Raw genomic sequence first — 15,117 nt, forward strand, 5'->3', positions numbered from 1 at the left:
TGGATGTCCACAAGGCTTCTCACCGAGGATAGACATCAGGTGTGGAGAATGTTTCCGCACCTACACAACCAGCACCTGGGGCAGCATTCGTGCGGCTTACTATGTATGAGCAAACCTGCCAAATGCGAACAAGTCTGCCAGCCGCCTGAATAAGTCTAGTGCAACTCAACTCGACCACTTAGGACTGTGGAGAATGCCAACAGGTAGCGCATGGGATGTTGTTTGGGGGCCTGCGGCGCCTAGTTGCACCAGCTAAGTCACACGGCATATGCACGCAAGGCGAAACCGCAGGAGAAGGCCGTCAGTGTTGCCTTGTGTCTGCCTAACCAAGTTTACATTATGTATACACCATGACCATGTAAGCACAGCCACCAACAGCCTGGAGAAACTCGCATCTTTTCCTTTCTTTTTCTTTTCTGTCGGATCAAATCGATCTAAAGATTTGAGGATTTCAAGGCTTCTCCATTCGCCTCTGTAATTACCCCAGCCTTTCACCACGCGGTGCCATTTTCTTCAGCCCAGCTGAACGCCCAGTTCAGAATAAGACCAAGTTTATCTTATCTCACGGAACGGCAGCCATGGACGTCTCCTCGTCCCTAAGGGGCTTATCTTCGGTGGCGATTGGGCCAGTCCTAATGATGAACTGGCGGAGAATCGTCGCTTACTTCCCGGCGGTCGAAAGGCTCATCGACGGACTAGACTCGGAGAAGCTGCTTCACGCGCTGTTAGGGACAAGGACCGGTCTCTCCATGCTGGGCGTTCTGGGTTCAGTCGTGGCTGCCCACCTCCTCCACCTGGCCTGGAATAGCGCCTGGCGCCTCGTGATGAGCAATTTCTACACCAAGTGCTCTCTCTCCGAGCACAGTACTCTTCACGATCAGGTGCTGAGCTGGGTCACCAAGAACCCCAGATTCCAGTCCGCCACGAGGGTCAAAATTATGGACCGAATTGACGACACGGTGGAAGTCTCGGATACAGAGGACTCCATTGACATCGAACGGATGGTGAATGAGATAGTACGTCATTTCAATTGCGAGGCTGGCTTATGCGCGGACATCTAAAATCAACAAGCTGATCCCCTTATTAGCCACCCACTTTCCGCCCCGAGATTGGCCAGGTCCGCTTCTGGCACAAAGGTGCATACATCTGGATGTTCGAACGCAAGGACAAAAGGCTCGAGTATCACGGAAAGCAGGCGCCGGACAACTGGCTGGACATTTACTGCTTCAGCTGGAATCGAAGCACACGTAAGTCCTCTACTCTTTTATTCGTAAAAGTCGTACTACATGTTTCCAAAACATACCGACGGAGGAAGGGAATGAGATGTGCTATTCTTTACTGACCGGATCCAAAGAGCCTTTAAAGGACTTGCTCCTGCAAATTCTGAAAGAGGACGCTGCTGAAAATTGCGACAAAACACTCATATGGAGTCCCGGGCAACAAATGGGTCCCTTCGGCAACATGCCTTACTGGTCGAGGTCTCAGTCACGCCACAGGCGGCCACTGAGCACCGTCATTCTGAACCAGCAGCAGAAAGACACAGTGGTCGACGATATCGCCAACTTTCTCTCTCGCTCAGGGGTTCTGTGGCACAAGGAGAAAGGACTGCCTCTGTAAGTACCCGCTGCTCTTTTCCACAGTGGCGGTTTCCACAAAATTGGACAGCCATTCTTACACACGGGAAGCCGCCTGGGTTATCTATTCAGTGGCCCTCCTGGCACCGGTAAATCATCCCTGGCCTTCGCCCTTGCCAGCAACTTTGGTCTTCCCGTCCACATGATCAACCTGTCGGCCCCGGGGCTCAGCGACACCGATATAGAAGCGCTCTTTTCCAGCGTCCCCCGCCATTGCATCGTCCTCCTGGAGGACGTCGACGCGACTCAGCCCCTGTCAAGGAAGCTGGCGGAGTCGAAGGGCACCGACGAGCAGAGCACCTCCCTTCCGCCATTGCCACCTTCAGATGATGACGATACGCCACCGCTGCCATTGCCGCCAGGCCGCAGGGGCAAGCGTGCGGGCAACAAGCGCGGCAACACTGTCACACTGAGCGGTCTCCTCAACGCCATTGACGGGGTCGCGGCCTCAGAAGGTAAGTCGGCATGCGATATTCCCACTCGAACAACAATGACGGGGAACTTCATTTTCTGACAGGATACCACCCTCACCGGGTGTGACACAGGACGCATCCTGATCATGACAACCAACCACATCGAGAACCTCGACGAGGCGCTGATCCGCACGGGGCGCGCCGACCGCATCGTGACCTTTACGAACGCCACCAAGCAGCAGGCGGGTGAGATGTTCGCCAACGCCTACACTGGCGCCCGCTGGGGCCAGCACATGTCGCGCGAGGCCGTGGCGCGTCACCCTGAGATGGAGGAGTGGGTCGACGCCGACATCCCGCCGCTGGCGGCCGAGTTCGCGGACCGGATCCGGGGCGGCGAGTTCAGCCCGGCCCTGCTGCAGCAGTACTTCAAGGACTTCCGCGCCGAGCCGCGCGCCGCCGTCCGCGAGGTGGAGGCCTGGATGAAGGACCCGCGCGCCTACCGGAAGCCCTCGCTCGGGCACAGGCCTGCCACGGCTGTGGCTGCGTCGGGGGACGAGGGGGAGAGGCTGAACGGACACTGCAATGGTTCTTCTAGAGTTCCGAAGGCACCTGAATAGGCATGGCCTTTTGGTGGGCCAGATATGACTGCCTCAACCACGGGTCGGACGTGGGGATGCACGGCAATAAAATGCGCGAGAAGATCACTGTAGAACTTTTCTTCAACCTTGCTGAATAGAAGGCATTGCGGTTGTAGGTAGTTCGGCACAAATTGGAGATTCTGGAGGAGAATAGACGACGTGGGCCCATTGCATCTCTCACGTCAAGATACTGGTGACTAATCGCATGTCTGCAAACCTGGAAAGAGATTAATTAGACTTCAGGCTTCTCAACTTCAGTTGTAAAACTTGCTGGGCCGATTGTTCAAACTCCGCCATGCACCCTGAGTAATTACGCCATACAAGTGCATACCCACAGCGGGCATTCTTGAACACCGTGAGTCTTGAGCAGCCTGGCCGTCGTACTCTGCCAAATATGTTTCAAAAATAAGTCTTGGCTTGCATGATACTAAGACAATAATTTATTTCGTAGACAGGATTTTCTACATCAGCATCGACAGTCGAAAGAGGAGAAGAGTTTCAAGACCAAAAACCTGTCGGTTGATTCTTCATCCACTTACCAAAGAGCAACGACTCGTGGAAGAGGAGAAGGCCGCGGGCCGGAGGTTCTGTTTTCGGTCCGCAGTCCGACTGTGACCTATTAATAGGCCACCACAGCCTTACCGTAGTTCCACTTTATTTTGGAGACGACTGACAAGGCGACCGTGTGTTGTGGACGGCGGGAGGGTCTGTGGCTAGGGGGCATCTATCTTGAGAAACATCATTTCGTTTACCACCGGTATAGGGAGAATTTGGGGAGACGTCAAGATCTTGACGGGCACAGAATGTTGTCTTTGTAGTTTATAAATGTGAGCGGTGGCAAAGGCGTTGGATAACGGATTCACTCGCTTCTCATCACCATCATCTAATCCAACTTCACCGTCCCTCATTCAGCCTCACCGGCATCACTCTCTTTACGAACAAATCTGTCACTCATTTCGACCAGAAAGCTTCATATCTCACCCACAAGTATAAATAATACTTAAAGTCCATCACCATGTCTCTCCGCACCGCTCTTTTCAGCCTGGCCCTCTTGGCCGGCTCCGCCTTCGCCGCACCGGCCAAGCTCTCAAGCCGCCAAATCATCGACCACAATGCCGTGGCCTCGTTCCCGGAGGCTGTTCCGGACAGTGCAGTCGGCAAGCTGATCACCAAATACGCACCACACCTCAGGATCGCGGACGGCTGCGTCCCGTTCCCGGCGGTCGACTCGATGGGCAACATTGGGTAAGCTGTCTTCCCATACAATCAACGGACGAGCGCAAGGCTATCCGAGGAATACAATTTTATCTAACATGCGTCACAGTGATGGCCTGAAGCCAACGGGCGATTCGGAAGGCGTGCGCAACCAGCCAGGGCCAGGTCTACGCACGGGCAGCGACCTTCAGGGACAGGTTCGCCATCATGTATTCCTGGTATATGCCAAAGACAGAAGCCTCGGCCCACCTCGGGCACCGGCACAACTGGAACAACGCCATCGTTTGGCTGTCGGACGACAGCGACCAGGCGGCGCTGCTGGGGACGTCCATCTCGCAGAAGTCGTCCTACGACCAGAGCGCGACGCCGGCGCTCGACGGGGCCTCCCCGCTCATCTACTACGAGTCCAAGTGGCCCAACGTGCACAAGCTGTACTACGACACGCTCGAGGGCCAGCAGGAGAGCCCTCCGCGTGGTGGACGTGCCGCTGGTCGCGTGGGACAGCCTGCCGACCGCGAGCCAGGAGGCCCTGGCCACTGCTGATTTCGGGGACGAGGTGGTGCCGTTCATCGATACCCACTTCAACGACAAGCTCGGCGCTGCCTATGGGGCTTAGGCTCATGCTCTAGTCATGAGGGAATTGGATTGAGGGTATGGCGTTTTGGCGTTTGGGTCTGGAAAACTGTTGGACTGGGGTTTCATCTTGGGAAAAGGGAAGGGTAAGGGCATTTGGTTCTGGTAATTGATAATGGCAGCCGCTTAATAATTCAACTGTGACGCTGTCAATATTTCTGGACTCGTTCAAAGACGTGACATGGATGGATGACAAGACGCAGTTCGACTGGATCGAGTGACCGAGTTACATGTGTGTGCATTTGAGGAGGACAGGGGACACGTGGATTTCTGCTTACAATTTGCTTGCAATTTGGTCAGAAGGAGCAACTGCATTGTACAGATGATCCTCGACTGGCTTCGGACCTGTTCATCGCCGTGGCTGACTCATCTCAGGCGACGTACTTGGTATGGCTGCCGGTGACCAAGACCTTCTTCTCCTCCCCTGCCTTGACGACCTTCCTGATCTCCATGCTCGTGTAGGCCAGGTTCCTGCCGAGCTTGTTGAGCCAGCACTCGACCTCGACCGTATCGCCGACCTTGGCACTGGCGACATAGGAGATGTGGATGTCGGTCGACACACCCGTCTTCTGGCCGCCACTTTTTGCGATGATGGACATGCCGGCGGTGAAGTCGACTATTGCGGCAGAGGTGGTGCCGTGGATGCCACCGAGCGAGTTGACGTGCTTGTCCTCGAGGACCAGGTGGCCAATGACGCGGCCGTCTGAGGTGGCGGAGACGGGCTTGATCGTTGGGATGAGGATGTTGTATGGCTGGGAGGTTGTGATCTTTGTGGCCCATACTTGGTCAACATGGCTGAGCACCGAGACTGGTGCGTTGGAGGGCGTTGAGTCTGCCATGTTCGTTGTGTGGTTGAGATATGTTCAAGGCGGATATGAGAGCGCTGGTGGGTGAGTGAGGGAGGCGGGTTGCGCAGTCCGAGAGATGAGGCAAGTGTCTGAATAACGCTGGCAAGGCTTGCGACGAACCAAAGTATGTGAGACGGATCAAGGTTGCACAGTCAGATACAAACCTCAAGGGAAACTAATGGACCAACAATACGCCAATAGACCACCTTCCTGACCCAATCTCACGACATAAACCGGTCCCGGAGTGACTTTGTTGAGCAGCCAGCGCCAGCACTTCGTCTCTGCTGCAGGTGGCTTAAATGTGTGGCTTTGCTGTGGCTTCGACTGGCTTCGGCTCGTCCAGGGGTTCCGTTCCTGAGCCGGGACGAGACCAAGCTACCTAGGTAGCCCCCAGTTTCCAGGCGGGGGTGGAGCCTCCCGGGTCCTTGCAGGGATGCTGACGCACCTCTTGGCGCTAGGCCGGCCAGGCTGGGTCACTGGCGTTGTGATCCGTCATGGGCAGCCGCTAGCTGAACCGCCGACCAGGCGGACAGGCGGACAGGCGAGCAGTGGGCACCCCGCGGCTCGGCCACTACTACCTTGGCTGTCTGGGTGGACTACGCCGTAACCCCTCCTCTTCCAGCTGAACCTAACGCAGCCCGTCTATGGTCTCACCACCAGCCCTCCCACCCACTCCTCGCTCCGTCACTAGCTATTAGTTGTACTGACCACTTGGACCACAACAGCACCTTGGTCAGGCACCGTTACAACTCCTCTTCCCCCGCCCCTCCAACCTCTCCCCTGCCTCTCACAAGCAGCTCGACGCCGCTCTCCACCCTCCCCGCCTCTCCGCGGCCTCGTCCAGCTCTTCTCTCTCTCTCCGCCTTCTGCTCCTGGCCATCCTCCTCGACTTCAGTCCATCACTCGATCTCCGTCTTTCTTTGAACCAAAAGACAAACCACCAAAGAAAGAACCCCACCAAACCAACCATGGCCTCTGTCGAGCACTGCCTCTTCTGCTTCGAGACTCTCGCCGCCAAGCTCGAGGGCCGCAAAGGCCTGGACCTAGACGACGTCCAGAGCTCCTTCGCCGAGTACTCCGCCTTCCTCGACTCCTCCGACGACACCACCGCCGGGGCCGCCAAGCCCAGCAAGCCCGCCAAGAAGCTCCCCGCCCTCCGCCGCCTGGTAGGGAGCTCCAGCTCCTCCAGCTCCTCGTCATCCTCCCTACAGTCCCCCGAGTCCGCCTCCGGCAGCTCGAGCTCGACCTCCCTTTCGGCAAACACCTCGGCCACGTCCGTGGCGGGCGGCGCGTCAGAGCCCGTGACAGATCCTAACGCCGAGTACCCCCTCTTCGTGACGTGGAACAAGGCGGCGGGCGGCGGCGAGTACCACCTGCGGGGCTGCATTGGGACCTTCGAGGCGCAGCCGCTGGCCGAGGGCCTGTCGTCGTACGCGGTGATCGCGGCGCTGCACGACAGCCGCTTCAGCCGGGTGTCGGCGCGCGAGCTGCCCTCGCTGCAGGTCGCCGTGACGCTGCTGACCGACTTCGAGGACGCCGACGACGTCCTCGACTGGGAGCTGGGCACCCACGGCATCCGCATCTCGTTCCAGTGGGACGGCCGCCGCCACGGCGCGACCTACCTGCCCGACGTCGCCACCGAGCAGGGCTGGACCAAGGAGCAGACCCTCGTCAGCCTCATGCGCAAGGCCGGCTGGGAGGGCAGGCGTGACCGCTGGAGGGAGGTCGCCGACGCGGGTGCCATGAAGGTCGTCAGGTACCGCGGCGACAAGGAGCAGGTCGTCTACGACGAGTTCAAGGGCTGGAGGGACTGGGCCGACGAGCACTCGAGTCAGAAGTAAGTGAGGGACGGGGGAATAGAGAGTGTGCACCGTCTGCGTGCGCCTGGGAGACGGCGTATTCGGAAATAGGATGGAGTTAAACGTGGTATACGGTATCTTGCCATGGCGTCTCGGGGTTATTTACGGCAAGCCAGCCAAGCTGGTGAGAGGGCGATATGGGGCGAGAGGTAATGGATAGAAAGGGCTCTTTCCCTTTTCCGGCATGTCAGTCAAGACGTGAGTGGATAGATGCAATGGTCTCAAGAAGCAGTTTAGCACCAGGGTGGTCAATACTGGTCGTGATGTGATAGAATCCGCATGAAGACAGCCCGAGCCGAAAATCTATTGACAAGAGTGCGCTCATCACAGGCTCATTCAATTGGCCAACACTTCGCCCTCAAGCAGAGCCTCAAAAGGCAGGAAGACAGCATGCAACAGTAAATCCAAGAATCCCAAGGAGCTGAGATCCGCCCTGCACTCAGCTCAGCTAACAACCTTTGCTACGCCTGGTCCTCCAAAACGCCTGGCCACAAAACCGGGGGATATAATGGCTTCAAGGGAATCAGGGGGATATGGGAAGAAACAACCCTCCAGAGCAAACAGTGCATAAACACGTATACAGACAAAGGAAACGGGGGAGAAACAATGGGGAGGTAAGACGAATCGATCAGAACGAGATCGAGTGGACTTTGGCCGTGTCAGGGAAAACAGACCCACGCCCAGCGCGAAAACAACCCATTTGAGAACCAGCCCAGCCGGGCTCAACCAAATTAAAAACACCCACACTTTTTGCCGCATCGTACGCATCATCGCCAACGGTAAATAAGCCACGGACGCAGATCGGTCATCTTCCCCTCCCACCATCTGTCTCTGTCACAAACGCTCTCCTTTTCCTCCTCGCCCTTTATCCTCCGCTCTCTGTTCAAACTCTCTCACCAACACCTTAGCTTCCTCCAGAACCCACCGCCTGCCCTCCTCTCGTCCCCGTTGGCCGTGGCGCCGTCATGGGGCTTCTCATTTGTCCTGTCGCTCCTCGGCAGCGGGCTCAGAGGCTTGGTGGCGCCCCGCCTGTCCAGCTGCCCCGGGCCGGAGGAGCCTCCCCCGGCGCCGGAGACGCCCATCTCAGCCAGACGGCGTGCCTCGACGACCCTCCGGACGATGAGGGCGAATGTCTCCTCGATATTGACCTCGAGGCGGGCGCTGGTCTCCATGAAGCCGCAGCCGCGGCGGCGGGCCCAGTCCAGCCCCGTGGCGGCGCTGACCTGCCTGCTCTCCTGCAGGTCGCACTTGTTTCCGGCGACGATCTTGACGGGCGGCACGGTCTTGGCGGACGAGCTGCTGCCGTACTCGGCGGCGGGGCTGACGCCTGCCTTGCGGGCGCGCTGGGCGTTGTCCATGCGGGTCTCGGCCTCCATGTCGATCAGGTCGTTGAAGTAGCCCAGCGAGTCGAGCGAGTCCTTGACGGTGATGTCGTAGACCATGAGGAAGGCGTCGGCGCCCAGGTTGGAGGTGGCCCACATGCCGCGGTACTCCTCCTGGCCGGCGGTGTCGGTCAGGTGCAGGTGGTATATGGCGCCGTCGATGCGGCGGGTGATGCTGTAGCTGTCCTCGATGGTGGGGTCGTACTCGGACGTCCACTGCGACCGCACCAGGCGCAGGGTGATGGAGCTCTTGCCGCAGCCGCCGTCGCCGCAGATGGTTATGGAGATGGGGATCGGGGGCTGGTTCTGGGCGGCCTGCTGGTGGCCGTGCGTCGTGTTCTGCGAGGCCGCCCGCGGGCGATTCGCGGAGCTTGCTGAGGAGGGCATCTTGCGCAGGGGCGAGGGCGTGAGGTTGGGCGAGGCGGCGGCGGCGGCGTTAGGGGCGGGCGGGGTGAGGGTGGAGCGGTGCGAGAGGTAGAAGGGCTGGTTATGCGACGAGGAGGAGGGGGTCGTCGGGACCAGGATGGAGTGCTTGCGCGAGATGGAGAAGAGCTCGTTTGCCGCCAGATTGCCGTCGATGTCGGGGGATGTTGGCTATGTGGGGGTTTTGTGGTGTTGAGGGGACAGGATCGGGTTCATGCACCAAAGCGAGATGGCATTCGACCGGCAGGAGGATGTGCGCAGGAGGAGTAGTGATAAAAGATGATGTGACCAAGGAGGAGATTGGTTGTTGGTCTGGTGGCTGCAAAGTAAAATCGTTTGTTTCGACGCCGGGCCGAAGAGTGTTCCAAGCTTGAGGAGGAAGTGAGCGATCGGTGGGTATCGAGAAAAGGGCGGTTCGAGGGATGGTCGGACGAAGAGCGATGGTGTCGCGTTGAAACGGGGCAGACAATTGATAGCCGTGGGCGGTGGTGGATGTCGGGCAGGAGATGCGATTGGAACTGGTTGAAACTGATGAAGCTTGGGTCACGATGAGGCAGGCAGAGAAGGTCCGAAGAGCAAGCTCTCTCTCTGTGCGTTGTACGTGCGTGGTGTCTCTGCTTCTCTTGTCTCACTGCGGGGTGGGGCCGATGACAAGTGCTCCAAGTAAGAAGAGGTGATGAGGAGAAGGGAAGGAAGGTAGCGTAGAAGGCAATCGATCGACTAGTGTCTACTGTATGCGGTAGCGTGGTGTGCCACCCAGGTAGATCTAATAATACTAGGTAATAATGATAATGACAACAACAAAACAATATTAATAACAAGAAGAGGAGGCGAGACGAAGTGCGCCCGGTGGTTGATGAGCAGCAGCAATCGTCACAGCAGCAGCAGTAGCAGTTGTGCTCGAGCTATGCAGAGCTGTGGCCGGGCAGGATTGGGTGTCGGGCAAGTGAGAGGCGAGGAATAGGAAGAAGAAAATGCTAACTTGTATCCAGATCTAGCTGTTCTTTTCGTCTCGTTAGATTAATTGTGCACTGCAGCAGCAGCATATTTGGATTGATTACCCACTCTGGTGCCTTCCCCGAGATATGACAGGACCCAAACGGGAAATATGCTCGTGCGCCGTCGCAGGGGGGGTTTGGGTGGATGCGAGGAGTGGATGTGCGGTACCAAGAGCAGATCTCAAGGTTTATCTTAAAAGTTTAGGTATCCTTTTATACGCGTGGCCAGGCCTACGGCCTGGCCGTGATATAAAGGCGCAGCCTCCCTATTTATATTGGGTGGGGAGGCTGCGTTAAAGAATTAATTATTGCAGTATATAATGCTAAGCTAAGGATATGCATAGCTTAATATAAACTCCCTATTTATTTTAAGTAAGGAATTTATGCCTTATAATAAAATTATAGCTAATATAATTATTAAGCTAAATTTAAATATATATAAAGAATATTTAAAATTAAAATATAAAAAAAGTTAAACTTAAATATTATTTTTATATAAGAATATAAAAAATACTTTAAAAATACTTTATAATATTATTATAATGCTCTTTATTTATACCTTTAAAAATTATTATTTAAGTTTTTATTTTAAATAAAGATTTTATTAATATAATTATTATTTTTTTTAAGATAAAATTTATTAAATTAAATATATTTAATTAAAAAATAAAATTAAAAAACGCTTTATATATTATTAATTACTTATATTTTAATTATTAATAATAATATTTAAAAGTATAAAAATTTAATAAAAAATATAAAATTAAGTTATAAAACTTAAAAAATTATTAATTTATTTTTATAAATTATAATTATTTATAAATATAAGTATTTATTTAAAGATTAATTTATTAAATTATAAATAATTATTAATAAAGATTTTACTTATTAATATTATAAATATAATTAAGAATATAATTAAATACTTTTTAGCTTATAAAAAATAAATAAAAGCTATTATAGCTTTATTTAAGGGTTAAAATATTATGCTTATTATAATTATTAAATATAAAAAAAATACTTTATAATATATATTTATTATACTTTAAAAAAAAATTATTATTTACTTTATATTTTTAATAAAGCTTAAAAAAAAATAAGTTAAAGATATTATAAATAATATATAAAATATATATTTTATTTAAATTAATGCTAATTTATATATATAAGTAAGTTTAATAATATAATGCTAGCTAAGGTAGCCTTTTTATTAAATTTAAATGGAAAGTTTGCTAAATAATGCAATATTAATATAATTATAAAACTTTTAAATTTAAAAATAAATTAAAAAGGGTAATTTTATATATATTATTATAAGTTTAAAGTAAAGATAAAATTATTATTTTAAAAAGCTTTTTTATAATTTAACATTTAATAGCTAAATAAGCATAATTATTATTAATAAAGTATATATAATTATTATATAAAGAAAAAGCTTTTAAATTAACTTTTTTTTTATTTATTAAGTTAAAAAGTTAATGCTTTGCTAAATATTATTATTTATTTATATAGCTATTTTTAATTATATAAATTAAAATTATATTTTTAAGCATATAAGCTTAAATATTAATAATATAAAGATAATTTAAATATTAATTAATTATTTTAAGCTTTTAATAATTATTTAGCCTTTTATTTATAAATATATAAAAAACTTTTAATATTTATACTTTTTATTAAATAACGTAAATCCCCTTAACTTAATTGCTATTATAAAGAGTTTAATATATATTAATAATAAAAATAAACTATTATAAGCTTATAAATTACTTATTAAATATCTTTAAAAGTATTATAGCTTTAATACTTAATAAGCATTAAACTTTTTAAAATGCTTTAATGCAAATATTTATAAGTTAAATTAAGATTATATATTTATAAAGTTTAAAAAGCTAAACTTTAAATATTAAGTAATGATTTTAATTATATTTTTTAATATTAATTTAAATATTAATAATATTATTATTATTATATAATTTAATTTATTATAGCAACTTAATATATTTAACTCTTAATAATATAACGAATATAAGATAAAAAAGTAATAATCTTAAGGGTAATTTATTATATTTATTTTTATTTATTAATTTAACTACTTAGGTATAAAGAAGAAATAAATATATTAAACTTAGCAAACTTAATTATTTAACATTTTTTAATATAAATAAGTATATTAACTTACTTAACCTAATTATTTTTATAAAATAATATTAGCAATAAATAATATTATTAACAAAGATAGCAATAAAAATAATATATAAAGTATTATAAGTATTAAGTTTTAAATAAGCCATGCTTTTAATATTATTATTAATCTTATAATTAAGATAATAAGTAGCTAAGCTCTTAATATTAAGTTTTAAAACCTTTAAGATTTAAAATTAATAAAATAATTTTAATTAAAGATAAAAATGCAAAATATATTAAATCCTAAGTATAAGGTATTTTTAAACTCCCCTTGCTTTTAAGAATATATTATAAGTTTCCTTTAAAAGCTAAATAATCCTATATTAAAGTATAAGCAGCTTATAAATACATTAATTTATTATAATAGCTAGGCTTATAAAGATTATAGCTTAATATTTAAGCTTTTAATAATTAATTTTAGCTAAATTAACAAGAATATAAAGCTATATATTAATTCTATTTAATATATAGCTTTTAAAATCCTATCTTTATAATGCTTTATTAAAGCTTAAGATTTAATATTAAAGGCAAGCTATTAAGGCCTAATTAATAGCAAGATATTTATAAAAAATATAATATAATAAGCCATTAATTATCTTTATTAAAAGACTTAAGTAAGAAAAGATTAATTTAAAAAAGTTATTCTTTAAATAAGCAATTTTAAGTAGCTTTTAAAAAAGGTTCCTATTTTATAAGCATAAAAATTCCTTAATTATAAGGGTAATATTTTACTTAGCTTATTAAAAAACTTTATCTTAATAATTTAAAAAAGGGTAAATACTTTTATTATAATTAAATATAATAAGCATTTAATTAAGAAGGTATTAAAAAATATTAAAGCTATAAAGTAATTAAATATAAGTTTATAAATAAAATAATAATAAGCATAATTTTAATTATATTAACTTAATTAAGATTAGCAAACTCCTTATTATATTTTAATAAGAAGCCTACATAGCCTTATATTTATAGCTTAAAATATATTGCCCCTACTCTTAATATTTATTATTCCTTCCTTAGCAATAATAACAGTAATAACAATATTAGCAATAATAATAGCAATAATAATAATTAATTTATTATAAATCCTTTAATAATATGCATTTATTTAACTATTAAATTAACTATTTATATAGCAATATCTTATAATTTTAAAGTAATTAATAGAAAAGACAGCGGAAAAGGTGGTAATGCAAGTAATAGCGGCTTAAGTATATTTTATCCCTATGATTACATTAATATATATTAAATAAGTATTTAATAAATAGGGAATTATTAATTAGCCTAAAGATATATATAATATTAATTTTATTCTCTTAATTAAGCATCTTTAATAATTTCTCCTAATACTTATATAAAATTATATTAAGGTAAACATTCCTATAATAGCTATGCACTACCTAATAATAAGGTTAAATAATTAACTTATTAAAAAATTATTAAATTTATTAATAATTAATAAGCTTATTAATAACAATTATTGCTATATAAATAATATAGCCTTTATATTAAACTCTGCCTTTAATATATTTTTTATTAATAAAAACCTAATTACAATTCTTTGCTAAGTTATTAACTTATTTAGCCTTGCTTATAATAAGTATTATTAGCAACATAATTTATAATAAGGTTGCATAAAGACTCTTAATATTAATCCTATACCTTTAATTCTAAGAAGTACTTATTTAAATTATACATATAATAATTAAGCTAAAGACTATTAAATTATATTGCAATTAGCTATTAATATATTAATACCTTAATTTATTTAACTTACTTAGCCTTTTATTTATAAGCATTAAGTATATAATATTAAGAGAAATAAAGAAGAGAAAAAAAAGGAAAATAATTATAATATAGGCTTTAGTGCTATATTTAATAAAGACTTGCATTTATTGCATCTTTTTTTAAATTTAGCTTAAGCATTTATTTTAATTAATAATTAAAAGCTATTTATTAATTTAAATATAAAGGCTATAAATATTAATAAAGTTAAAGACACCTTAATACTTTAAAGCTAAGAATGGCTAAAGGATTATTCTTTAAGTCTTAAAAGGATGGCAAAGCTTAATAAATTAATTATTACGTTAATTTATTGCTATTTATAAGGAATTATAAAATAAAAAGAGGCTTATAAAAGCAAGCTTTATTAATAAATATAAGATAAAAAGGGTAAACTATTTTAACTTAACGCTATATAAAGCATATAAAAAGGAACTTAAGGGGCTATATTGCTATATAAATATATAAATAATATTTATAATTAGCGTTTTATTTCTTATTTTTTTTATATTTACTCTTTATAATTAAGGATATTAATTAATCTACTTAAGTAAAATATAGCGCTTATTTAAGTAAATATAATTATTATAATATTTAGCTTGCTAAGTATATAAAGATTACTTAAGGCTATTATAGGAAGTTAATAATAGGAATTTATATTTAGGTATATAAGGGTTAATAAATTCCTTACTTAACTTAAGTAAGGAGTTTATTAATGCTTATAATTTTATAATATATTTACCTTGCTCTTATATATAAAGATTATTAAAGGTTGCTAAAGAGCAAATCTTATAAATTAATGCTTTAGCTTATTAAAATTTATAAACTTTTATTTAAATTAAGTAGGGAGTTTATTAATTTTGGAATTTAAATAGCGAGTTTATAAGTCTTAATAGGTAGCTAAGTTGCTTAAGATAGCTCCTTTTATATAAATAAATTACTCTTTCCCTTTTATAATAAATGCTTAAATAATATAATAATAATATATCTTATATAATTTAACCTTTAATTTATTATATATTTATAAGGATATATATATAATAAAGTTTAAATATAAGGGGTTTTAAGTTTAACTTTTAATTTAAATAATTATTTTTAATACTTT

General features: G+C 44.0%; 5 protein-coding genes across 5 annotated transcripts; 3 read left to right on the plus strand and 2 right to left on the minus strand.

The window, feature by feature from the left end:
* Positions 1-578: 578 nt before the first annotated feature.
* INS49_013869 (uncharacterized protein) lies at positions 579-2,664 on the plus strand (the record flags this gene model as incomplete). The annotated part of the gene is made up of 5 exons (XM_043174562.1): positions 579-1,016; positions 1,088-1,247; positions 1,355-1,613; positions 1,686-2,089; positions 2,180-2,664. 5 exons carry the CDS (start codon positions 579-581, stop codon positions 2,662-2,664), a joined length of 1,746 nt encoding a protein of 581 aa, XP_043021507.1.
* A 1,036-nt stretch (positions 2,665-3,700) lies between these two features.
* INS49_013870 (uncharacterized protein) lies at positions 3,701-4,443 on the plus strand (the record flags this gene model as incomplete). The annotated part of the gene is made up of 2 exons (XM_043174563.1): positions 3,701-3,930; positions 4,056-4,443. The coding sequence occupies 2 exons, from the start codon at positions 3,701-3,703 to the stop codon at positions 4,441-4,443; spliced, it is 618 nt and encodes a 205-aa protein (XP_043021508.1).
* A 461-nt stretch (positions 4,444-4,904) lies between these two features.
* INS49_013871 (uncharacterized protein) lies at positions 4,905-5,372 on the minus strand (the record flags this gene model as incomplete). The annotated part of the gene is made up of 1 exon (XM_043174564.1): positions 4,905-5,372. The coding sequence occupies one exon, from the start codon at positions 5,370-5,372 to the stop codon at positions 4,905-4,907; it is 468 nt and encodes a 155-aa protein (XP_043021509.1).
* Positions 5,373-6,349: 977 nt separating this feature from the next.
* On the plus strand, positions 6,350-7,222 carry INS49_013872 (uncharacterized protein; the record flags this gene model as incomplete). The annotated part of the gene is made up of 1 exon (XM_043174565.1): positions 6,350-7,222. The coding sequence occupies one exon, from the start codon at positions 6,350-6,352 to the stop codon at positions 7,220-7,222; it is 873 nt and encodes a 290-aa protein (XP_043021510.1).
* A 911-nt stretch (positions 7,223-8,133) lies between these two features.
* INS49_013873 (uncharacterized protein) lies at positions 8,134-10,091 on the minus strand (the record flags this gene model as incomplete). The annotated part of the gene is made up of 3 exons (XM_043174566.1): positions 8,134-9,216; positions 9,287-9,414; positions 10,028-10,091. 3 exons carry the CDS (start codon positions 10,089-10,091, stop codon positions 8,134-8,136), a joined length of 1,275 nt encoding a protein of 424 aa, XP_043021511.1.
* Positions 10,092-15,117: the final 5,026 nt, after the last annotated feature.

The sequence above is a fragment of the Diaporthe citri genome, assembly GCF_014595645.1.
Source record: "Diaporthe citri strain NFHF-8-4 chromosome Unknown scaffold_7, whole genome shotgun sequence".
Classification (NCBI taxonomy): Eukaryota; Fungi; Ascomycota; class Sordariomycetes; order Diaporthales; family Diaporthaceae; genus Diaporthe; species Diaporthe citri.